Source organism: Columba livia, chromosome 6, assembly GCF_036013475.1.
Source record: "Columba livia isolate bColLiv1 breed racing homer chromosome 6, bColLiv1.pat.W.v2, whole genome shotgun sequence".
In the NCBI taxonomy this organism is placed as follows: Eukaryota; Metazoa; Chordata; class Aves; order Columbiformes; family Columbidae; genus Columba; species Columba livia.
Window position 1 is genome coordinate 22,673,101 of NC_088607.1, and position 26,489 is coordinate 22,699,589.

The following is a 26,489-nucleotide window of genomic DNA, read 5'->3' on the forward strand; positions in this document are numbered from 1 at the left end:
TTTCATAATGCTGTCACAACCGTGACTATTTAAACAATGCTTTAGTTCCAGTTGAATGTCAGGTTGCTGATGACTGCACGTGGGCTGCTGGCCAGGGCCAGGTGTGGGAGCACACCTGAGCGGAAGGTGCACAGCATCGCTCCACAGTGGCTGGAACTCCTGCAGCAGCCAGGGATGGCCCAAAAGTCATCACTAGAACAAACCAGTAACAATGAGTCTCTAACCACAGGCCATGTGCTGTGTCAGCCTACAGCTGTACTTGCAGAGAAAGAAGCCTTAGGATGCTGTTTCTATGTTGTTACAAATATAACTTAGCTTTGTTGCCCTCCCAAGTATTGGCTTTAAGGTTTTCCAGTTTTTCTTACGCTTCTACCAGCTTAGGGTCCATGACATCACTCCAGATCATCACAAAGAAGAAAAATAAGTAGTACATTTATTGAATCCACTTACTACTACTTCTAGCCTTTACTCGGACACTTGTGCTCAGCTTTGGGAGCCAAGAATTTCTTCATTATCATTCAATGTGAATGATGCTATACATGAATCCAGTGCAGGAAGTCAGGCTCTTCTCTCTAACAGGAGCGAGAGAGGGGTTTCTAGTCTTTCTGTCCTTTTTTTTTTTTTGGCTGCACAAAATAACCCTTTCCCAGGGCACATGAAATAAAATACTATATTGCATATTATATACATTTACATACAACGGTAAATGCACCAGTCATTCAGAAATACACAATACCTAAGGCTCAATGGAAAAGCTTAGTTGAAGCAACTTCTCTCCTATGATAGGAGAAAAGGAGCTCATGACAGTTGTGGAAGTTTCCATAATCTGTGTTCATATGGATCCTGCCCTTCTGTTCTCTGGCACTGCATCGATCTCCAAGGCCCAGCTGTGCCTGGGAAGGAGGGACAATGGCCCACACGACTGCAGAAGCCCCTGGCTCAGCAACAGAAAACATGTACAACCACGATGGAGGATTTCCTCTGAGAGTAATTGTCCAGCAACTGCAGGAGGAGGCAAAGCACTTTAGTGTACTTACTGGACTAAACAGCTCCTTTTGGATACAGGAGACCACTTCTAACTCCCAAGCCTTCCCTTTAAATCTGAATGATACTTACTTTTAACTGGTGTTTGCTTTTCTCCCTGGAGGGTTGGACTGCAGGGGATTAAAACAGGTGCTAGTATCAGCATATGTGGTAGGGGCCCTGGAGATGTTGGAAAGAGAAAAATGTTGCGCTTTTTTTTTTTCCTTTTTAAGCTGGTCAGAGATGGGGTACTGAATTGTCTGCTTTCAGCTGTATCAGCCTTATTTTACAATACCTGAGCTTTGCTTCCCCCAGCTGCTGTTGTGCTGTACTAACACATACCTCCAAAGAGCTCTAAGGGGATGTACTGCACCTTGGTTGTCTTCTGAAATGTCTAAAGTCCCTGCAGAGAAATACTTGCCCCATTGCCAGGTATGGCAACCTTTTCCCTAAGATAACAAAACAGTTGTGTGTGTGTCAATATTTGCAGCTTTGCCCTATCTCCCACTGACCCTTGGACCCAGCGTCACAGCAGCAGGTAAGGAGAATAAACCTTAAATCTGTAACATCTGTCTCCAAGAAGGTGCAGTCCCCACAAGCCACACACAGTGGCACTGTAAGTAATGATGGTCGCCCTGGTACCGTGCATGGGGTGGAACAAGGTGTTCTTGTACCTCGCTGCTGCTAAATCAACTCCTGGATAAAAGCTGGGGTTCACTGGACCAGATTCCCCTTGGGTTTGCTGCTCTTCCCAGGCGTGGGCTCAAGAGCTCACCTCTTCAGTCTTTACTTCTGGATTCAGAGGAGTAACACATTAACCCTCCAGCTAGTGCCTCTTTCACATAATGAGAAGAGTACTTGAAACATGAAGTGTTAACCGTGCTCTCTCCCCTGTAGGGCGGGCATTCCAAATTCTTGCTGTAACTAAAAGTCAGAGTGTAACACACCATTAATACTCGAGAATGTGATGCACTCCATGCCCCAGGGCAGTGGCAGAGGCAGCAGCCCTTCCAGTGGTCGGGAACGGCTCCACATGCACGTTCTCTGCTCCTGCTTATTTGTCCACTTTGTTTTGGCTTGACGAGACGGCATCACAGCACGTGTGGGAGCACCACACATCTCAATGGCACTGGGGGCAAGAGAGTCCCCCTCAGCTCCAGCTGGAGTTCTGCAGCTCCTCTCGAAGCCAGGTTGGAAGGGGCTGTCCAAGTCTGTTCATCAGCTTGGATAATTCAATGTTGTGCTCCCGGTAGAAGTCTCTTAGGAACAGCCGTGACTGTGTGGAAAATACGGACCACGTTAGCATGAAAAGAAAATGTTACCATCAACACATGTTCCCTAGGTCATCTAGGACACAGGTGGTAGGAAAATCCAGGCTGGTTTGCTGAGATGTTTCTACATCTCTTGCTGCCAGCAGATTTAAGACAGTTACTCACCGAGGAATCCATATCTGGGTATTTTCTTCCTTTACTCTTTCCTAGGCATTTAGTCTTTCCTCCATCTAGCAGCTGGCACCAAAATCCTTTTGCTTCATCAAATCTGAAAAGGATACTTGTCTTTAAAAGATATGGCCATATGCCCAATTGGTAGCAGGAGAAATTAAGTAGCTCCATAGGTATTTCCCATTTCAATGCTTTAAAAAGTAGGTTTGTTTATGATATTGGTTCAATATTTTTTTAAGCACTTGACTACTTTGATAAGAAATCCATTACAACCATGATTGTTTTGGCTTCATGCAAATTTCAGAAGTAATACAGTGTTGCAATATTTGTCTGTTAAGCTTGAGGAGGGAAATAATAACCCATGTTTTAGTGTATGCAAATTCCTTTATATCTCTTCTTCATAGCTGAAACGTGTTAGAGAATTCCCTATTTAAAATGCCAGTGTTTCTTCTCTTGCTAAAACATAGGTATAATGCAATGCTGGGAACTATAAGTGGTCTTGTCTGTCCTGTCCCCTCAATCTGCCAAAGCCAAGCTTGAGGTTTGAGCAGTTATCTCCACCAAACTCACCAATGCCATTTCTTTTCTGACCCTGGCTGAAGGGTACCAGCCACTACCACTACTATAAATAGCCATTTACTATCACGACATGTGTTCCAGCAAGTAAGGCTTTAAAGTAATCTGACATGTCCCTAAATCTGCCCTCCCCTGGGGAGCCATGGTTGAGAACTGAATTGGTTCTCCTCTCTTTCCTGTTGAAGGGCAATTGCCGTGTGCCTACACACATGACACCACTCACTTTCCTCTCACATAGTGATAACAGAGAAGATGTGAAAATACCAGTTTCAGCTGCAAAGGGCGATATTCAGCATGTCCAGTGGGTTTGAAGAACTTCCACTGAAGACTGATACAGCCACAGATCACCTTCAGCTAGCACTTAATCTATTCAGATTAACTGTACTTGCAGTGTCTGTAAGATCACAGTAATGGCTGAGTAACATCCTTCAACTCAGCAGCAGTGAGGCAGTGCCTCTGCTAACACTTGCTAACATAGCTCCAGGCACCTGTCAAGTCCATGTCTTCTGGAATAACAGGCTCTTTATCTCAAAACAGTGCGATGTGTCCCTAATCATCTAGCTGAAGATACGAGCCGCCTGTCACACATTTTTATGATACTTCATCTACTTTCTGTCAGATGTAGCTATAACACAAAACATAAGGAGCGCTAATAATTCCAGCACCTTTTCTGAAACCACAAAGATGAAATGGAAAACAACGTAATTACTGCTGTGAGCAACTTCTTGCTTCTCCACAACAGTGCCAAAAAGCACCACTTCCCCTATCATTTCTGGAAAGACTAAGTTACTATTCCAGGCTTAACACAGCACCTCATGCTGTCTGAACCTAATTTTAGGGTTAGGCTTCCCTCTGAAACCTTAGCAAGTCATGCAGTCAGAGGTAAGAAGCATTCTTCTCATCAAACGCGTATTAGTATCACACTTGCATAAGAAAGCATCCTCCCAAATATAGTGTCCTTACCTGAGGGCCTGGGTGTAGTTGAAGAGCGGGGTGACTCCCAAGAACTTCTGGATGTTGTCCATTACGGAGGCAGGGTTGTGTCTCAGCTCCTGACCATCCACAATGAGAAGCTGGAAAGACAGCAGCCACCTTGGTCTCTGACAGCTTGTGCTGAACGCCATCCGTGAGCTTCCTGCACCTCAGAACTGCCCCGGCCTTTGTGCCTGTGAGCAAAGGCTGCCAAAGCCTGTTTATCCTAGAGCAGCACCATGGGGGTGTGGCCCATTTGTCACCACAGACAGAAGTTACGATACGGGCCACAAATACTGTAAGACAGTAGATCATGACAGGCTCTGCTTAATAAATTTGCCTTTGGCCACATCCCATGTAACTGAGCATTAAGCATGATTTACATAGTGTCTGTGGAAACTCATGTATTCTTTTTAGATGTCAGCACCCATTGTGCTAAGTATTCTTCTGTAACCTATTATTATTCTCCTGTTACATGTATGGTAAACAATAATGAACAACATTTGTGCTAATAAATTGCCTATTGCAAAGAACACAATAAAAAATAGTCACTTCAAGTTTGGGAAGGCAGGAGACCCTGACCATAGTAAGTACAAGGATGATGTGTCTGTCTCCATCATTTCTCATGGCAGTAGCCTCCAGGACTGGCAAGACAATGAGACATGAACCCAAGAATGTTTTCCCATGTCTCTTTTAGTCTTGGCAGATCTATCATATGCAGTTCAGGCTGCTGCTTTGGCAGAGAATAAGAGACTAAACGGACATTATAAGAGATTTCTGGATTATGGACTGTCTGAGGATAACCCCAGCAGCAGAAAGGAACTTGGAAAAACAGCCCGATTCACAATTTTTTAGACACTTTTAAAAATTCTTGGAAATTTAGACACAGAAATTATCTATAATATCTATTAGTTGATTTTTTGCAAATTTATACATGAAACACAGAATCCTGACATCTTTGCAGTAGAATTTCCCTTCAGCAGGCAGCTAAAGGCTTCACAACGTGGGAACTAACAAGCGGCAGGGACCAAAAGCCTCTCTTTACAGCAATGAAACCACAGCAAGTAGCGGAACACCTACTGGGCCTGAAGAGGGTCCCTGGGCTGTAGGCTGCCCAGATGAAAGGAAGGGAATGCTAACACTGCTATTCCTGCTGAACTTCTCAGTGGTGTGGAGCTCTCTGGGAGATCACAGTATCCTCTTGCACTCATTTACTTTTACAAATACAATAAAGTGCAAAATTGGAGTATTCAAGCCTGATTTCTTATCAGAAGCAAGTGGTGTCTCTTCAATAAGACAAGACAGAAAGTGAAATAAAAACAGGGGAGGGGGGCTGTGGAGAGCATGTGCACACTTTACAGTTTGTTCTCCTCTCCACTAAATGTACAAGGGGCTCCAAGAAAGCCTCTACTGCCAAAGCTCCTACCTGCCCCGAGGGGTAGTATGTGAGCCAGCGCTCCAGGTGAGTTGAGTACCAGCCAGGGAGCAAGCATCGGCTTTGCAGGTTCCGCAGTTCCTGAGGGGCCTGGGACTTCGCAGAGATCACTTGGTAGAAAGTGTAATTGAGTGCCACAGGGTCATTGTGAGCACGCTGGTGCTGAAAAAAATAAGCCAAATTTAGGAGCAGGAACACAAAGTTCCACCTTACACATCTCTGAGCAGACCCCACTGACTTGGCACAACCCCCCACCAATACCTTTCTCTGTAACTCTGTCCACACTCTGCAGTAAGCCTGCATCGTTTTCCTGGCCCCTCTGTGCAAATGGGCTTTCTGCCTCAGGCTTTCTACCTCACCCCACTGGCATAACTGGCCTTTGCCCAGGGAGCAGTGCAGGGAAGTTACCTGGTACCATGAATAGGCTCGGTCAGCAGGGTTGATCAGAACAGTAATGATTTTGGCTCGAGGCAGCAGGGCTGCACCACGTTTCGGTACCACCTCTGTGTCGAAGTAATTGGCACTCTTCTCAAACATGAAGTCTGTGCTGGCATTGGAGGGGATGGGAAAGAATTCCATGTACCTGTCGAACAGACAGGACGCTGGTGAGCAGCACGGCCCGACAAAGAACTGGCACGTGACACAATGATGTGCTTGCACCTCTTCAACAGACACAGTTCACAGAACAACTGCACCTGCCAGCAACACAATGAATGGGCAAACAGGCGCAGAGCTGGCAGAGGCAGGACTTGGAAAGGGGTGGTGGAACACAGCACAGAAAGATGGAAATGATAAAAGGGTGAGAAAGTATTTTGCTGAGAGTGTGTTCCCCAAGTCCTGGGGCAGTGGAATGAAAAGGCTGAGGGTAGAGTACGAGCTGCAGGCTCCCTAAGAAAAGAGGTTTTGTCCCAAGAATAAGGTCAGAATCAGCTGCCTGGCCTGCCACTGACTGCTTGGGCTAGACCCATCTAAATAATTTCTCTCTTTGTACCTTAGTTCACAGTTCAGACACAGGGTAAAGAACTCAGCTCTGGTCTGCCTCACATGAGCTTGTAAAATTAGTAATACATAAACTGTAAGACATTCGGCTAATGGTAGAACAGAGGGTAATGGAGGAACAGGACACTGTAAAGCACTGGAAGACTGGTCTCTGCTGAAATTTAAGCTGTACAACAAACTCAAATTCCACCCCAAACATGAAGATTCTTCTCTTGCACATGATGCTACACTCAAGCTGGATGACTTTTCCATGGGATAAACATAACAGTCTGTGCTTTCTGAGCCTGTCTTATCAGGCAGTACAACTGCTCTGTAGTCCTTCGCTCACTTACAACATATTTTCAAGAGTTCTCTAAATGATTAGAGAAGTCAGACAAAATTTCTCACAGGTCACAGACAAAGCAACCCCGCAGCAGAATGCCTGACTGCTACACAGCCATCCCTCAGAGCCACACGTGAGGGAGCACAGTGCCATGGTGGACTCCAAGTGCACACTTCCAACAAGAAACAACTTCAAAACTTCTCTGCCTGGAAACACAGTGGCATAATAGTGCCATAGTGACACTGTTATTTCCCTGACAGGTGGAAACACTCTATCAAAATTGCATATTCTGCAGGTAAGGAACAGGGTATGGAGGTGGCCAAAGAAACAGCACAAGGAATGCAGCGTGATCTCTTTTAAGTCTAAAGGGCCCAGAATAACTGTATGGAGGTTGTCTTTTCTGTCCTATGGGTCTTAAGTTGGAAATAATGAAAAATTTTTAATGAGAACACTGTTGTCTGTTTTGCATGTCAAAGGAGAAGAAACCTCATGACAGCAGTGCCTTCAACAAAGACTGAATTTTAAAAGCTAAATAATGCCCAGAAATCTCCTGGCGACAGTCACTAATATAAAAAAACTACCTGTCCTGCTCCTGGGATTAAGCAGTTGGGTTAGCAGGAAAAGAGAATGTGCACTGAGCCATAGCAATGAAAACAGATCTTTAGAAATAGAGAAGCTACTAAGGTGGCTGAAGTGGAGACACAGACTGAGGAGAAGACAACCTGGGTGCACCTTTATCACAAGAACACAGGATTCTTGACAGGATTCTTACCAATCAATTCCTTTATGATAGTTGGGTCCATTAAAAAACTGGATCTCCTCGAAGGTGGATGGACTTGGGAAGTTACTGGTGACAGCTGGATGCATGGTCAAGAAGAAGTGCACAGCTGTTGTACCTGCAACAGGAACCAGTTAACGGGACCTGGGTCACACATAATGCTTGGCTGAACAAAAGGCTACACTGCAAAAACAGTCTCCAAGTGGGCACACTCCTGCTATCACTGGCCAGCCCACCCCTTAACTCATGCAGGTTACAAGAGCAGTGACACCAAGCACTTTGCGATTGAACTTGACTTGGCAGTTCAATCCCACGTCTCAGCTCGTGCAGCTGATTTAAGTCACCTCCTTACCATGACAGCTGTCACTCATGCTGGCTATCTTGTGTTCTTACCATGGCTAGGCTACACCCATGACTTTTTTCCCTGGGGGCACAGCCACACTCTCATGTGGCAGAACCCACACCGGCCAAACAGGAGGTGGCCTGGGCACTGCAGGACAGTATCACATGTGTAGGAAGGAGATACGCTGAGACAACATCAGTGTCCTCGGGTAGGAATTCAGCTAGAGGTGCCTTGGCCTGGCTATTCCCTTTACCCAGCCAAACCTAATAATCCTGCTCAGCTGTAGGCTCCAGCGGGCCAATAAATCAGCTGAGAGAAGGGTTTTCTTATTGCACCACTGCATGCAGCTTCTGTCGTGATACAGGAGGGCCCATGCTGCACACACACCAACAGAGCTCCACGGGGACACAGGCAGGAGACAGCAGCTTGGCTGGGAAAAGCTTCCTCCCAAGGCCAGGGTCACTGTTTACTGTGCATGGTTGGCAGCTGCTGTTTCACTGCATTATAGAGAGAGCCAAAGTTTGAAGACCTGGCTTTGACTGAAGAGATCTTGCTCTCTTTGGCCTAGAAAGGACTCCTCAGGACAGTACATGCAGCCATGTTGCTGCCAACCACAGTGCCACAGCAGTTAAGAAGAGGTGGTGACAGAGGTCAGACAAAAGAGGATCTCTGTTTCCCGCTGACAGCGACATGCAGCATGCAGTGGGTACACAGATCCATCAGAACAACAGCACTAGGGGGCATTCGTCATAACCTCTGCTCAGCCTGTGCGTTTAGTCCTGCTGACAGCTTCTGTTTGTGACACACTAAGAAAGGTCACGGTTTCTCTGAGCTTATGTGGAAAAGCCAAAACACAACCCTGCAGGTAGGGCTTTTCCCTGCAAATCAGAACTGAGCCAAGCAAAGTGCCAGGCCACAAAGTACTGATGGACTTGCCAGATTTAGGTTAGAACAAATGTGAAATTCTCTGAAATGTCCTCTGTGGCCATTTGGCAGCTTGCACAAAGGGCAGCCATACAGACAGACCTGCAACACAGACCTTGCCAGCTCTCCTCTCTGGAGGAATGAAATGGAATCTACAATCTATCTTTAGATAAAGTATTTACATTACCAGTTTTCTGAGGTCCCACAATGAGGAACTTGGGGAGCCGATCGCATGTTTTCTCTTTGGACCAGATATCCTTGTGCCTCTTATCGTCACAGGGATTCTGCAGCAGAAGTGATGGGATTAAGCATTACCACAGGAGCTAATGGAAAGGGAAGGAAAAGCTGGAAGGCCAGTCCTCTCAGGAAAATGCTATTAGCATATGAAGAACACTTCACAGCCACACTGCTGTGCTGCCAGGCATCAAGAAGAGTTACGTGAAAACATGAGGGAACATTTTCAAAAGCTCTAAAGTGACACAGAAGCCAAAGTCCCTCTGAGAGTGTTAACCACAGGCCCTGCCCCATGTAGCCATGCTGGGCTGGCCCACCATGATAGCACAGCTCAGGATCTGTGAACTTCTGGCAGACTGACAACTCTATCACCTTCAGTTAATTTCATCTGCTCATTACCATGCAGAGAGCTGCTGCACGAGGATAAAATGGAATAAGCATGTTTTTATTTAATAAACATGAATTCTGCAGTGTGAAATGACTTCAAGATTAATCACATTAACATGCCTGCAAGCTCCTCTAGCACCAAACAGGGTCTTCCCTGCACATTTAATATCTCACAGCAGCTTGCTCTTATATAAGCCCTTTAACAACCCTAATGCCTGCAAGCCTGCCCCCGAGTCACTTGTGACAGTCATCCCTGTCCCTATGCTCACACCGTGACTGTGTCCTACTCCTCCTACTCCCCATCCCTTCTACCTTGCAATTTGCCACCTGCAGCCTCAAGCCACAAAGGTTAAACCTAAAAGCTTTATGCATTTCCCCTCTGTGCTCTGGATCAGCAGTCTTGCCACACTTTAAATGTGGGACATACCTCTTCAAAAACCACCAGGAGTGGTTAATGCTTCCTGCTCACCTGCCACAAGGGATTCTTTTCCTGGGGAAAGATTTCAAAGTACTTTTTTGCAAGTTGGACAGGGGGCAGTGTTTGCAGGCGAAGGTTGGTCCAGCACTGCACAAACTTGACCAGGCTCTCAAAAGTGTACAGTCCCAGACGGTCATTCCCATAGTTGGACAGGTGGGTCATGAAGATGCTGATCTGAAAATAGGAAAGACAGTATACAGCACTGCTGTGATGAAAAATGAAAGAAATGTAGTGCTTGCAAGACAGGAGGAACTCCAGAGAGGAAGGACACATACCTCTCATCACCCACACACCACTCCCCAGGGTTCCTAACTGAGCCCCAGATGCGAGTCCAGAACAGGTTAAAAATTCTATTCAAGTGGCTCTGGGACATTCAGGGGAACAGGGGTTAATCAGTGACTCTCTCCTAGGCAAAACCTTGCAAAGCCTCTTTCATGGGAGAATGGGAGCTTCCTTTCCTCTCCCTAAGGCACAAGCAGGGTGACCTCTCCAGCTGCAGTCCCTGCTACAGCAGAGGTGCAGGCCAGGCCAAGCGGCAGCTCGCTGCAGGCCAGGGCACAGCAGCACAAGGGACAGTTCACTGGAGTTATTTCTAGGCCCACAGCCTGCAGCTTTCATTCACTCTGGAGGTGACATATCGAGTGTAAAGGAACAAGTGGCAATTCACACTTCAAAATACAAACAAGTGTACATAGGGACCTGAACGTGGACTTCAAAGAGACACCGCACTAGGACGTTGTCCTAGGAACAAACACCAGCTGATAAGGTTTTAGCTTGCCAGAGCCTTCAGCATAGGCAGCCCCTGAAAAATGTCCTGCCAAGCCTGAGGATGTGAACCCTTGGGCAAAGTGGCACTGAGCACTCATGAGTGCTCGGGAGCTGGTGTGCTGTCTCTGCCACGCCAAGCCAATTCTTCTCTCAAACAGATACATTTCCCTCCTGTCTGTTTTTCAGTATTTTAAATTTTGGAAAAGAGTGCAAATAGATGGCTGTCAGCTCTACTCTGGTGTGCAGCTTCGACAGGTGCCACGGAATTGGGCATCCCAGTGCCTGTAACACAGGAGCACTCTGCCAGACACAAACCACACCATGGCTAGATGTTAGTGAAACAAAAGCAGAACACTAAGGCAAATGGAAGAACGACTACATGGATGACTTAGCCCAGTGTCTGCTAGAGCAGAGAGGGGAAGAGACCTCAGTCACAGCAGGGACACCCACTGCTGCACAGTTCAGGGCTGAATCCTGCTGATACCAGGTAAGGTCAGTGGGCAACAACAGGTTTCCCTGGCAGGAGGCAGGAATGGCTTTCCCACTCACAGTAGGGGAAGAGCAAAAGGGGGAAGGAGGAGACAGGTGGTCTTGGGAGGAAGACATTGCTGGCACTCAGGAGGTCTGAATTTCAGTTTTCTGCCCAGTGTCACCATGGACTGGTCTCAGGTACTGATAGATAGTAGCGCTTTGTTGCCTGAGCCATCCCCAAGGCACCGTGAAATGAATTTAATCCTGTCTATAAGGTGCTCACACCCCAGGATCTTTGGGTAGGCAACAGAAATCAGTGATAGGACTCTGGGGCACATGGAAAGCAAGCAGAGTTTAAGACTTGTCTGCTTGTGATTTTTTCTCTTCTGGTTTTCTAGTAAGCTGACAAAGAGGCCCTGACAGACAGGCTCTGGCATCTACACTTCAAAGAGCAGCAGGTGCTTGGTGCTATTCTGTAAAAAGGATGTGCTAAACACAACACAGAGCAAAGGACAGAAAGATGTGTGTAGTTGCAGGGCCACAACACAGAGCACACAAGGTGGCAAAAGATTGTGTCTCATCATGTATTCTGCTCATTTCTGGGAGACACCAGGAAGGTGGTGTAACAACAAAGGCTGGCTCATCCCTTTGACTTGCTAGTGAAACACTGAGAGGAAAAGTTTGCCGTATGAAGTGTCTGGCTCACTGGCACAAACCCAGTGCTGCAGCAAGGAGGAACAGGTCACTACCCGGGGCCCCTTCAATACTTCCAGAATAAAAAAGCCTGCATGTGATCCAGGTTATCAACTGCATCTCAGGACTGACTACGTTCAGTAAAATGGCTCACACTGGTAATGCTGTCACCTGCAAACTGTCCCAAGCAACTGGATTTGGGAGACAACAAGACAAACCCAACCAAAGAGCCGCTTCCCTGTACTACTGAGCACGCAGTCATGTCCTGTACCATACATGCGCTGTTTAACAAGGCCTGGCAGCTTCCTCTGCCTTGTCACAGCTACTGCTGCCAAAACAGCTCTGAGTACTACTTCTGACATCAGCTACACTCAAGTCCCACCTCTCCCTCCCTCCCATCCACACCCAGTGACCCTGGGGACTGGCTTGGTATAACACCTCCCTCCTCTCCCCCTCCCTTCTACTCTCAGCGTGCCATGGTTTCCCTTTCTTCACACTGAGGAAAGATGAAAGGTCACAGAGCACCTAGAATACAGAAGACAGGAGGGTATGAGCATCTTTACAATACTTAACAGGCAGCTGTGGGCACAGCAGAAACGTGCCTGGGCAGTGTAAGCAGAAGCATTTGTGAGAAGTGATCACAAAGACGCCCTTTGCTCCTGGGAAACGGTGACTGGGCACACGACAGCCTATCTGCTGAACATCAACAGCTATTCTTCCTGACATCAGACCTTGTTCACAAGGCAGATCAAACATCTTCTGTTTGCACTGTGGAGTTAATCATATGCGGACAGGCTTGGAGACTCTTGCATGTGTGTATCCACTCAAAGGGAGCTGGAAGAGCCAAAAAGGACAGAAAGAGCCTGGTCCAAGTCTGCTACGGATCACTGCTGGGGCTGTGGGGCTGGCCAGCTTTCTATCAGGTCTGTGAGATGGCTCTATCAGCAAGAGGAGGAATCTAAGACTCTGAGCCACTCTGCAAACATGAGCAATGAAGAGGAGCTTAGAGCACAGTGCTCCTCTGCTTACAGAGACAGAAGTTCTATACTGCCAAAAAGCAGCAAAAGCGTAAAACAATTGAAGCATCTGAAGGTGCCCGAAAGAGTTTCAGAAGTCATCATGAAGAGCCAACAGTAAATCTGGCAAATAAACTCATCCTGTACCAGAGCACAATCTTCCCAAAGTTTTGGGATCACAGATCACTGCCAGCTGCTTCAACTGTCACATGCTTATCAGAAAATTATAATGGGTGGCTCTAAAAGCTGTTTCTACAAATTCCTTGTCACAGCCTCCTAGACCAGCAATGATCTCTGGATTACAGTCTAACAACTGTTTTTCCAAGAGCCCATGAGTCTCACAGTGCCTATTTCTGCAGGCATATTTCTGACAATTAGAAAGTGGGACAAGGTGGATTTCACCCAACATATGGGAACAGAAGCCCAGAAAAGCAATGCTCACAGAAAAGAAAGCGGTTTCTTTCCATCTGACCAATCATTCCACACATAATGCAAAAAATAGCCTTCTCACTACAGCCTTTTATTAAGCAGGTAGATTTGCTTGTTGTGTGTAGAGATAACAATTCTGTCGCAGGTGACAGGGACAGAAGAAGGCTTCCAGAACTTGGGGACAGAAGGCTGGTTTCCAGACTTGGAAGTATGAACCCCTACCGCTTTTTAGTTATGGCTGTTACAGACCCACACCTTCTGCAGATCATACACTAAGCCAAGGCTGGTCACAGGCTAACCTTCAGAAACACAGGGCCTGTTTGTAAACTACAGCCTGTTTGTGTGATGGACCCAGAGCACATTGTGAGGGTCTTTTCACTATCATCACAGTTCTACTTCTAGAAGTAGAGGGACACTAAACACTATGAAAAGCAAGAGACAAGAAAAAATTTAGCTCATTGAAGGAAAAAGCTTTATTTTCTGATTCACTGAGCCTCTAAAACCCCCTCTAGAAGTAGCTAAAGCTGCATATACAACTCTGCAACCAAGATCCAAAAGGAGGGAATGAAAGAAACCATCATGGTGAACAGCCACTGATGCTACATGACTAATCCCACAGACAAGTATTCAATGACTGGGACGAATACTGCAGAGCTCCCACCTAGGAAGCTAGCCAGAAACAACCTACTTTCTCAGACCTGCTGGCATAGTTTCTTGCCCATACTCAGGCACTGGTGGAAAAGACATATCAAGAAGTAAGAAGGTAAAAATTTGTAAGTCATGAGACAAGAAGAGATTAAACATCATTATATTCGGGATTCGCTACAGAAGTAGATATTCTAAAATCACTATCCAAGCCTGGCAGGGCAATGCCCATTCAGAGAAAGGGAGTACAACAGGTGCCAAACTGGCTTTAGTAAGAAATAAATTCAGATGGGGAACTGAGAAAGTTACTGTACAATCAAAAGAAACAGCACATCTTCTGCTACAGCCAACAAGCAGGAATGTAAGGAAGCATGATCTGTGGTTGAACAGGGCTACAAAGCTTCATCTCCTAATTCTATCCATTCAGGATTGTCTAAAAATGATCCTTTTTGTGTGTGTGTCTCTTGCCACCTAGTACCTCTTCTCAGCTTCAATAGGAAGCAAGAAACTCATGTGATTTGACATCTATGGCTAAAAACTGGGAAGGGACTGCAGGGGGTTGAAGGTACTACATCAGCTTGGTGGCTTGATAAAACTGAGAAGTATTGAAAGGGGAAGAGGAACACTTATTACCAGATCCGGATCTCGCAAAAATGCCTTAAAGTGACAGCTACATCACAAAAAAAAGCATGCAGAAATTATTTCAAGTGAATACATATTGAAAGAAAGGGGAAAACGCTCCATAACAAAAGCCCAGAGAAAGCAATGACTCTGAACAAAACTCGTCAGTGAGCCAAGGGAGAAACCAATAGACAGCAGATGTGCACAGAACAGAAGGAGCTAAGGCACATCTCACTTAAGATTCTTGAAGATGCGGCAGCCCAGGTAACACCCACTCTCTGCTGAGCCATGCTCGGCACATCACCCTGGCTTGTTTCTTTCTGTGGAGTGTTGCGCTTGTCAACACTCAATACTGATGTTTCCTTAGCAGTGTGTAAAGCAAGGCAGCTTTAATTAGTGAGTTCTTCCTTGGCCTTTTGTTTTACCTTTCCTTAGCAGCCCACTGGAGATGCCCACATCATGATGGGTGACTATGCTGAATCTTTCATAGGATCTAGTCCTTTCCCGTATCAGGCACACAAGCTGTGACACCCATGCACTGATCCCCTTTTCACATGAGCTTACTGGGTTCAGGAGCACCGTTAGGAAGAGTTCACCACCACGAATGCTCTTGTCCAACTCCTTTGAGCCACCAGGATATTCATTATAGAAGATGGTGTGAGTAAAAAGACCACAGGTCTGTCGAGGCAAAACCTGGCAATATCAGAGAAAAGCAAATTTAGATAAGAGGGAGATGCAGCACAATCTACACATGAATGTGTCAAACAGCACTCTGCGGATCAATATAAAGAGTAAGGGACACAAGCAACCGAAGTTCAGAGGACTCTTGATATTCCTCCCAACCATTCACTCATCACAGTGCAAACAAGTCAGTGGGATTTCAGTTTGGTTTTGTGCTTGGTTTTGCTCTCCTCCCTTCAGTACTGACCTCTGAACTGCACTAAGAAACACAGAAACTGCCTTCAGCCAAGTTTTTTCTCTTTGTTTGACTTTATGATTTTGGAAATACTGATGATATTAAGATCAGTGTCTCAGATGCAGGTCACTAGGAGACTCTCCCTTGGGTAGGAAAGTGGGGTCCACCCACCCAGCTGTGCTCACCATGATTCCATTATGGATGAAACCACGCCGGTATCGGGCGGGCCGCAGGTGTGGGTATTCCTCTGTGCTCGTTACTTGGATGCTCCAAACAGATTTCCATGCCTCATAGAGCTGCGTGTGGACAGGATAAACTCCAGAATGATGGGGGGCTACAGCATAGCCCAAGTCTGTGGGAATCCCGTGCTCCTGGAAGCAGAACACACACCTTGATCATAACAATATTTAATTAATATCCCTAATAAGGATCATATTTAGCAATGGATTCCAAGTTGGAGCAAGGAGACAGAGTAACATGAACATTCTCTGGATTGGGAAACCTGAAATACTGCTTGTACTTCTTGTTTTATGCATCTATAGAAATATAAGGGTGATTCTATACCAACAAGGATGTTCATCACTGGTAGCAGCTGCTATAGGAATGGTCTTGTATCTTGCAGGGGTGACAAATCAGACTAATTCACAAGGTGCAGGGCAGGTTCCTTAGTTACTACAAACTAAGCAATACTGTTAAGTAACATATCTCACTCCCACACTGCATAGATCTGAGTCACTGGATGAGGAAAACAAAATTTCCTTAATTGATATGGAAGGACAGGAAGATGATGACTGGGATATGTCTTGTCTCTAGCAATTAAAAGAAAATCAGACATGAAGCAAGAGACTGTTGAGGGTGAAGATATGGGGCCTGGAGCTACATTAAAATGACAGGATATATCTGAATTTCATGGTTTTTAATTCCACTATGTGGTTCTGGTAACAATATGAACGATGACAACTCTACCCTGGTGGTGTACAATAAAACCAGAGCCCCTAAATGAAGCAACAACCTTCTCCTTCTCACTGCTAGCCTGTTTTATGTTAAATATGCATAACTGAGTTCTGTGCTTTGTCTCTCTTTGCAAAAGACTGCACTGTTATTTAACCAGAAAAAGAAGAAGCCTAAATTGTTTCCATAATGCTGCAACTGTGCCCTGAATTCAAGATCATTCCTAATCTGTGTGTGTCATGGGAACACAAGACAGAAGCCTCCTATTCCCAAGGGGATTACCATCAAAAGAACCAAACAAGAGGTGAAGAGGACATTTCTTTTCAGAGAAACATGTATGCTATATTCAACTCTGGGCTGTAAGCATCAGACAGACATTGTTCCAGCAAGGCAGGATGCTCAAGGCTTCCCCCCACTCTGCCAAAACCCAGAGAATTTCCCCCGGACTTCCTAGATAAGTGACTTCCTTCAGCATTGTTCGGGGAGGCCAGAAGTACGGCTGTTAGCACACAGAGCATTTTTTACTACCAACCAGGTGACTTCCTTACAAAACCACAGAGAATAAGGATGGAAAAGGAAATGCTTTCTCACTGCCAGAGTTTGTAAATTCATTGGATTTGGATGGTAATGCTACAAGTTCACACCTCAGCAAACAAGAGCCTTGGGATTTACACCGCGGAATGTAGCAGAGCTGCCTGGGGCCATGCAGGTGCCAGGAAATGCTTCCCACTGCACAGGCAGACACGCGAATGCTGTTTCTTGCCTGAAGACAGCAGGTGCCATGCACCAATTTAAACTTTCAGAACTGCCTTTCTTAAACGCAGCTGAGTTATTAGACTAGTATTTGAGTTCAGCGGGGTCTGAACAGCTGTTCCAGGAGAAGAATGTTTGAGGATTAGTACTGTAAAGTAAATAAACTGCAATGCCCCTTACCACAGCAAACTGTTTGTTTAGCTTCATCTGCTCAGCCAGCACAGTGACATTGTGGAAAAGATGAGGCTGCATGTGACTCCACATGTGAGGGAACCACCAGAACTCCTTCCTGTGTTTGAGTAGCATGTCATCCCCTTCATCTTCCTCATCGGTACCTACCAAGAGCAGAAAAGGCAGTGCAGAAACAAAGAGTGCAAGAGGGGCTCTATGCTTCAAAGCAGTGGCTAATCCCCTGCGATGCTGAGTTGTTCCAACACAGGATCACGGCCACTCTAACATGTTACACACACACAGGAACGTGGGGGCCATACATAGCTGCTGAAATGAAGGCATGCCAGGAGCTTACCTGTGTGGTAGAATTTCCCTGAGAAGCCCAGGTTGAAGGTGAAATTTGGGACTAAAGTTCTCAGCTTATTCTGCGTGCTCAGTAAAGCCTGTTTGAATGAAAGGAAAAATAAATTATTCAGATCCAGTTGCTGTGTAATGTTTCTCTGTGCTCTAGTGGTGCCCGGTTCAGTTTGAAGAGGTATCACAAGGATGGGGCTAAGTCATTGTTGCTTGTGGAGTGAAGCAGAGTGGCCAAGTGCTCCACATACAGAGTCTTTACTTGAAGTAGTCTCACTGTATTAAATTATGCCACTTTAAAAGCACAGTCAGATGATGTTCTCCACTTCAATATGAAGGACCCAGAGTATCTGTGCTACAGCAAAGGGACAATAAATCTCACTTCCAAGCAACAGATCCCCTACACTTTCCAGGTTCAACCTCAATGCTCCCTTTCCCATGTCGGTTAGGACTTTGCTTTTGAGCCTCTGCCCTTTCTCTGAGCCTACAAGTTAATGAAAAGGAAGTCAGGGAAGCACATAGTGCACAGTTGAAGGAAAATAAATCAATAATATCGTGAACAGTAACTAAGTGATCCAAAGGGAGGGGGCTTTTATTTAGAGAGGAAAGGTGGATTCACAGAACTACCCATGCAAGTAGCCCTGCCATGGTCAGGGGGGTAACCCAGGCTGTGTTCCTTGAAAGCACCAAAATCCTTTTGTAGCAGGAAAGTTTCCTTGGGGAAGCTGACATTTACTGTCATGACATCTCCTGCATGTTCTCTCTTGCTCTCTTGTGTCCGCTTTAAATGTCTGAAGTAATTGCTATAGCCAAAGGGAAGGGGCCTTGTGCCACAAACCCCAAGGTCCAGCAGCGTACACAGTAAGACAGCAGACAGCCTAGACAGTGGGGAAAAAAAAAAGCCCAGGGGCTCAGCATGTCACAAACAAGTAACATACAAACTAATTCCAGTCAAATTTATTCTGCTGGAAAACAATAAAAAGAGAGAAGCCCTGAGATGCATGCTCTGTTGCTACCTGTGTGCTTTGGGGAGTGTCACTGGTGCAGCTCCCTATGGGGGAAGTTCTCAGCCAAACAGAGACCTGGCAGAAGGGCTGTTGGCAGGTGACAGAGATGGTCCTTGCCCAGGCATTTATTTAGATTTTAACAGCCTTTCTCAGAAAGCAATGGATCAGTGGTTGCACCAAGGTGAAGGTGATGATCTCTCAACAGCAGACTTGGGCTAGCTGCAAATACACAAGCCACTCGGCACATAATACTGGGGAAAGCACACAGGCTTTTCAAACTTGTGCAGGGAAGACTGGCAAATCTTCCTGTATCAGCTGCCCTTCTCCAGCCTCAAGAAGCACAAAAGACACTACAGCGCTGCCTTCAGATGGCTCTCACTCTATAGGCATTGTTTGTGAACACTGCTCCGTAGGCGGTGAAAGTCCATTCACAAACGCAGACTCTCATTCAGTGGTGGGGCCAGCCTTGACACCTACCACTAAAGGATATCCTGACAAATCACTGCTGCCACTAATATTTCAAAACAGTGTTGACCAAACACTGATCATTACATTAATTTAATAATGATGACTTCCGTAATTTACTTCAATCACTCATCTACTGCAAATATATCTTAGCGCAAAGAAGTTGACTGGTTTTATTATATTCCCTAGGCAGGCAGCCCATGGCCCTTCACACATGGCAAGGTGGAAACAGGAGACAGATAATTTCTGCAGTGCTCAATACTCTTTCCAAAGTAAATGAGCTTTCAGACTTTTCCCCAGAGACATGCCTAACAGTTCCCCCTCCCCACATCCACCCAGCTGTGACATCAAATACTGCCTGGGACAAATTTCAAAGATCCCAGCTCCTCCATGGCCACATACCTACCACAACCTTACCGCAGTCCCCACCCAAGAGCAATATTTTGAGAAATGTATGGCACATGACATCTCCAGAACTCATCACAAACATAGGCAGTGGTTTTAGAAGGTGCCATGTCAGCAGCACTGATGGCTGAAGACTCCTTTGCCACACAAGATCCAGAATAGGCAACGGGAGGTCATAACCCTGTAAGACACAGGGACTCATCCCACGCATCAAGGAGCACAGACTGAGAGCTGTGCATCCCTCTACAGAGAGGCACCTATCTGCCCAGCTGGATGACAATACCGTATAGAATTTGGCATCAGCACCAGTACCTTAGACAGAAAGTACCACCTTTTTTTTTTTTTGTCTCCAGATTTGTCCCAAGCCTCACCAGTTCTCTCTGCTGCCCTGACAGGCACATCCAGCTCCTCATTCCTCAAGCTCGGGTAGGAAGGTAGAGAGAGGAAAGGCAGCGGTTAAGAGGCTTAGAATTCCTCTGCACAGAGGGAGATTTAAAGCCTGGCTGGGGTTACCATGACGACACATCTGTCTGATGATAAATCCCAAAAAGCCCTGCTGCAGCAGGCAGCAATCCTTTGTGTCCAGGGAGGAACCGTGGGGACCCCAGAAATTCTGAGACTATGGAGCCCTATGGAGTCCTGTTTTCCTGGCAGATTTACTGCTAATCATGTGCCATCCCTCTGCTGATGCTGTGTCCTTTTCACAGCCACATCCATACGGTGGCCCAGCATAGGTTTGGAGGAATGTCTTTCCCCTGCACAGGATAAAAGAGACTAAGGTGCAAGTAAAATATTTGGAAATTTGTTTCAACAAATTATGCATCCACTGTTCCCTGGCACACAGATTCAGAGGTCTGTGAACTGTAACAACATGGATGTGGAAACAGGCTGGGAAGATGGCACTTCTCTCTGCTCTGACACCTCTGCACTCTGTTTCTCTTTTATATAGTGTGATGAATATGATAGTGCTAATAATATCTTACAGGTGACTTCAGTGGCATTTCACTGATATCCATAATGTGCTCTGAGATTCTTAAACGAAAGGCAATCAAGAAATAAATGTGGAGTAGGCTATCCATTAAGATACAAAGTAGCTAGTCAGATGCAAACAGATTTTTGTATCCATATTTAAGACATTTAGTTGCTCACACAATATGGGACAGAAAGCAGGCACTTCAGCTGTCCTCCACCTCTAAAAAGCCAGTTTTTCTCCCCTAGAAAACTGCCCCTCCAAGTATTTCTGGTTTATATTTTCTAACTATCTTCCATTTCAAAAGTCCTTCCAAGACACAGCCCAGCCCAGCAGCTGGCCAGAAATGCCCCTTCCCCAGCCAAACCCCCTGCCAGAAGCTCAGCAAGGCTCTCCCCAGGAACCAACAGATGGGGCCTCCAAGCGATTCCCTGCGTTGGCCACCAGAACTCATAAACCACATCAAGGCCAGACCTGCTTCACACTTGTCACAGTCTAAGGGAGAACATCTCTGCAACCCATGACCTGAATTCTTGAAGGCCTTTAGTACTTAATTGGGGCAGCCATGCTGCAGGTCCAATTGACAGACATCTACATTCCAATGCACATTTCTGGCCACAATGCAAAAAAAGTCTAAGCTTCAGTCTGTTGCTCCACACCCATCACTTTAAAAAGACTTTTTTATAATCTCAAATGATAATAAATATTTACTTCTAAGTAAATATTAACAGAAAACAGTTTAAAATTGTGCCTTTTGTTGCAACACATTAAAAATCTATAAAATCTCTACTAATGGATCTGCAGAGATTTACTCAGCCATCACTACAAGCCCTTGATGCCACCCAGTGAAAGACAAAAACTCTCTCAAGGGGGGTAAAATTCTAGGAGCAAGGAAGAACTCAGGGGAAGCCACTACACCCTGACTATAGCCTCTTTATGTTGCTTCTTTAGGACCTAAATCCTCTACGAAGGTGGCATGGTGTCCTTGGCGTCACTATAATACAGGGCTAAATCCTCATGCAACTCTGCTTTTTTAGCTAAGAAATTTTTAACTTCCAGAAGTCTTCGCAGAAATTTCAGCTGCTTCATTAAAACACTCAATATTTCCTCCTCTACCTCAGGTCCCTCTAAAATAAGGCAAAAGGGAAAAATAAGGTTGAGAGTCAGATGCTGGGAGGAGAGGATACCATGAGTCTAGGAAAACAGAACATGGACAAGTGAAGAGAAACAGGTGATTAAAAAAAGAGAAGGAAGAAGGCAGATTGCTTTGTCAGCCTCTTCTTGAGTGCTCATGCAAAGAGTACTAGAAATGTGTTGCAGAAACACCTTCTTCACAGGAACTGCCCCTGTGGACACTGGGCAGCACATTCTCAAGAGGATTTTCCGCAGTCTCTTCACTGCCCAGCAGCACCACTGGCATAGCTCAAAACAGTGCTGTCAAAAGAGATAGCATTGCTGGTACTGTTATTTCCACCTCCCCTACAATGTTAGAATCATGGAGTTAGAAACCGATGAATATTTTCATTTCAGGTTAAGATCATTCTCTACAGTTTAGAAAGGCAAGAGCTGGCTGACAGCCACCTTCACTAGATTTTCTCTCTTTCACTCTCACCATTCATAACCCAAAATGAAATTACTGTCCTTGATTTCCCCTTAGCTTGCTTTCAGACTTGCTAGCAATGATTGGTCACTATTTATGCCCTTGTAGAGATTACCAGCAAAGGAGGCAAAAACTCACCTACTTAATCTTCTTTCCTCATACCTAAAGACGACCAGGAAGGATCATAAAAGCCAGATCCTTTCGCATTAGAAATGGCTTATCTTTGCTGGCTAGTTCCATGGAGCTTTGGTAAATTCTGAGGACTATGATTTTAGAAGAGACTGAATGTAGAAAAACTGAGAAGGGATTCTCCAGGATTTTGTTTTATCAATTATGTGCAGCTCAAATCTCTGGTAAACTTTGCAAGGGAAAATTTTTCCTTGTGCAGCTTCCAACGGTTCCATTTGAAATGAAGACTGTCAGCTCCTGCTGAAGCCCTGCAGCTGAGACAGGAACTCAAGGGTTATAGTCTTTAAAGTAACAGCAAGCAGGATTCCTTTTTTCTTTTTAAAGCATTAAGCTATTCAGCCCTCCTTTAAGCATCACAAATAAAAACATTTCTCCTCTCACACAGGACACCTACCATGGGCATGCATTTGATCAAATTATATTCAGCACTTTCTTTTAATAGTTGTTTTGTCTGGGAAGCTCTCTGAACGTGGACCTGCATTTGGCAAACGGGCTCACCGGGACACCAAAGTCAATTTTATACCTTCACACAACATCGAATCTTCAAACCGCCACCCTGACCACTGTAATCTAAGCTTTAAGATAAGGAGCTGTGTGTTGAGATAACATGAAACAGACCTTTCATATAAAAGGCCAAAGAAAATGCCAGCTGTTCTGTCAATATTATATCCCCTCCTCTCCCCTCGGCGAGAGACTATCAACAGATCCATGTAGTTGTTTCTCGCTTTTAAAAAATAAAAATTCATTAACCTCTCATGGCTCTGCAATCACAGAGCTTCTTTTAAATAGATAAATCTGGGTTTTATCTGCTTTGCCTGAGATTCTCTGCTTACTGATCACAGATTATTCCTCCATTTCACCCTGTTAAAACCCAAACAAAGCATCTTTTGGAATTATCTTGTCTGGGTTTGTTTTTATTAATAACCACCAGAGCAGACTACATTTCCAAGAGCTTTGACCAACCATCTCCTGTTTTCCTCACATGGGTCTGTAACCTGCACAAACACTACAGAGGTGAGTATCTGCCAGTTTGGACCAGTGGGTGCAGGGCCTGCTCAGGACCAAGAGCAGATTGTGATCCTCAGGAAAAAAAAAAAGCGCTTTTGGAGCATTTCAGCACCTCAAAACACAGGGACGCTACAGTGAAATTAAGAAAATGTCAGCATTTTCCTTAATAAGTATTATATATAACTGTTCATTTTTTCTATACCTGTCTGCTTGGAGACAATTTTTCTATACCTGTTTGCTTAGACAGTTATGGTCAGAGATGGCTCTAAAGAATTATTAAAGAATGAAGCAAGTAAAATAATAGCAAACAATTAGAACTGCTTCAGGCACGCAGCATCAAATGAACGGAAAAGATAAATCTAGCTTCAAACAGAAAGCAAGAGTTTCCTTTTGCCCAAGCTAAACTTGGGATCAGGAGAACTTAAAACCTCAAAAACCCAAGAAAATGAAGCTGAACTGAGATACGTCTTGCGTCAATGCATAAACCGCATAGAAAAGATGGGCATGCACTGTCCCACAGTTTTGCAACATAATATATACAGTTTATATATATCATAATAAATAATAATATAATAATAAATACAGTTTTTCTCTTCTGTTCTACCACAACTTGACTTTTTTCTTTTGAAAGGTAGAGTTTACTGCTACAAATAGGTTGACAGAGGAAACCTGCATATGCTTACTCCCTATGTTAAAGAGAAGACAGGACAGACCACCACAGGCATCCTCCTCTTAAAATTCAGAGATGTCAGCTACAGGTCCCAAAATGAAAAATCCTCCATTTAAACTTGGAAAAACTCCTGAGGAGCATCACACATGGCGCCTCAGCATCTCTGAGGGCTACTTCTCTGTTCAAGATAAGAACAATTGCAGCAATCAGCTCTTTCACTCCAATTAAATGCAACCTTGACTCTCATGGTATACCACACACACATGAAATTTGTCTAGGGCCCACAGTTATTTTCAGGGATTTTACCTCTACATCAGACACTTTCATGCGAGTGCCCTCTTTCCCCACAAATATATCATCAATGTCGACGAGGATATAGCGATCAAGTGTGAGACAGAGGCGCTTGCCAGTCAAGTAGGCAATGGCATCCACGAAAATGAGTTTGTGCAGCCAAAAATTGAGGTTATTGCCGAAGAGAACTCTCTGGATCCCATCATGCAGACCCAGGTCCTGCACCACCGTGGCATGCAAGGCTTTGTGGGTGGCCAGGTGAGGAATGGACTCCGAGGACTTTGTGGTGGCCAACAGCACCGGCTCATAGGTGCTGTGGTTTGACTGGAACACAGTCCAGTCGTCACCAGGCAGGGGACCCTGCTCCACCTCATTAGCCCGGGTGACGTAGAGCAGGGGAGCACTAGGGTTGATGTGATAGTCCCGCAGCCCCAAGTTGGAATGTAGGAAAAGTGGGAAACCCTTGAGCTGTGCACTAAGTAGGCTGTTCTCATTGGCTTTGAAAAAGCCTATAATCCCCACTCCATACTCTACACAGTATTTGTCCAGCAGCTCTCGGTTCCAAGCATCTAGGTTCACATATTTAAGGATGTTCTCGTAGATAATAAGAGCATAGCGTCCCCTGTCTTTGTCTGTCAGGGTGGGCATATCCCCTTTGCCAGGGGCGATCTCTGTCCTGTATTTAAACCGGCTAGATTCCAGGATGGCCACTATTTCCTGCCCCAGCTGGGAGTAAATGCTTTCCACAAAGACTAGCACCACAGGATCTGTGCGTGAGGTGTCCACAGATTTTGTGAGCCTCCAGCTGGCCTGGGGCGGGATCAAGATGCGGTGCTGGTTGCTGCAGTCACTGAAGGGCAGGGGTGGTGGTTCCTTGATTTTGGGGCTGTTAGTGACGTAGTAAGCCAGGATGCACATGGAGATCAGGCTGAAGGCAATGAGCAGCAGGATCAATCTGTGGAGCTCCAGCTGTCGCACGTGCCGCACCACTTTCCACAACTGAATCATGGTGAGGCGGGCTGCCCACCCCCTCCTCACTCTCTGCACCCACGTTGCTCTTGAAATCTCCAGTACCGCCGTGGCAGTACACAGCAGCAGCTTGCAAAAAAGAAACAGCAGCTGCGGAGAGAGACAAAGCTAAAGCAAACAGCTACAAGGCTAGACTCCCAGGGATCTGCCATTTATCTCAAGTAACCATGGCCCTCAATTCCCATCGCTCTTTTGTGCGCTTCCTCCTGTTCCTCTCCTCTCACTCAGGAAAGTCTCTTGGAGGTACAGGGTTTCCTGAATCTTGTCTCCAACAGCAAATCAGTCTGTCATCCTATGCACGAACAGTTTCAGTCAGCCTGCCCAGGTGTTCTGTTTCTCATTTAGCTGTTTCACATTCACATGATGGACCCTTCTTCTTCGCATCCTGCAATTTAAAAAGAAAAAGTCAATTCTCAATATGGATTCATGGTATTTAATGTGTTTGAGAGGAAATGGCAGGATCAGCAGGTGCTAGCTGGGCAGCATCACTTGCCTGTCAGCAGGCAGACCTGTTCCCTGGGAAGTGACACACATGATTTGTACAGGAGCTTGGCAGAACCACCATAATGGTCTTTGGAAGAAAGGTCCTGGCAGTGCACAGGGACTCAGCATTTGCCTTGGATGAGATTCTCACACACTACAGCAAACAGAGATGGCATACTTGGTCTTCCCCCACTCCTTTTTACACCATTGAACACAATATATGAACCCCTTCTATTCTAGCCTGTATTCCAAAATTAACAAGAGGAAGAGAGAGCCCTCACGTTCTTTGTCTTGTCCTGTTCTCAGCCTAATGATGATGTGTCCAAGTCCTTGTCAGTGACTTCTTAGACTCTCCAGGTCCTGCTGTCCCATACCCAGCAAGATTCCTCAAATTCCCACCAGCTCTCTTGCCCCACAGCTCCCAAATTCCACAGTTCTCATCCCTCTCTATGCCACCGCCCTGCTTGTCCTGGGAATATATGTTCTTCCAAAGCTCTCAAAACATGGCTCTGGGGAGACATTGTCTGTCAGACATCACAGAGCCAGGGGGCACAGGCTGCCCATGCACTGCACACCTAATTGCTGCCAATTGATTCAGTGGCAGATGGAAACAAAACATCTCCCAAAACCCTCCTTCACATGCCACTGAAGAGCATGAAGCCTGTTTTAAA

General features: G+C 45.6%; 1 protein-coding gene across 10 annotated transcripts in view; it reads right to left on the minus strand.

Moving 5' to 3' along the window:
• Positions 1 to 416: 416 nt before the first annotated feature.
• The window catches only part of NDST2 (N-deacetylase and N-sulfotransferase 2), a 137,778-nt gene continuing 111,705 nt past the window's right edge, over positions 417 to 26,489 (minus strand). For all 10 annotated transcript variants that reach the window (XM_065067531.1, XM_065067533.1, XM_065067530.1 and 7 more), the window contains 13 exons: positions 24,322 to 25,720; positions 17,703 to 17,790; positions 17,357 to 17,511; positions 15,658 to 15,843; positions 15,121 to 15,249; positions 9,905 to 10,087; positions 9,002 to 9,098; positions 7,542 to 7,665; positions 5,857 to 6,031; positions 5,440 to 5,610; positions 4,005 to 4,114; positions 2,460 to 2,562; positions 417 to 2,299 (listed from right to left, as the gene is read on the minus strand). In XM_065067531.1, coding sequence (XP_064923603.1) covers positions 2,174 to 2,299; positions 2,460 to 2,562; positions 4,005 to 4,114; positions 5,440 to 5,610; positions 5,857 to 6,031; positions 7,542 to 7,665; positions 9,002 to 9,098; positions 9,905 to 10,087; positions 15,121 to 15,249; positions 15,658 to 15,843; positions 17,357 to 17,511; positions 17,703 to 17,790; positions 24,322 to 25,314 — 2,640 coding nt within the window. In that variant the 5' untranslated portion in view covers positions 25,315 to 25,720 and the 3' untranslated portion in view covers positions 417 to 2,173. The remainder of the gene's footprint in view (positions 2,300 to 2,459; positions 2,563 to 4,004; positions 4,115 to 5,439; positions 5,611 to 5,856; positions 6,032 to 7,541; positions 7,666 to 9,001; positions 9,099 to 9,904; positions 10,088 to 15,120; positions 15,250 to 15,657; positions 15,844 to 17,356; positions 17,512 to 17,702; positions 17,791 to 24,321; positions 25,721 to 26,489) is intronic.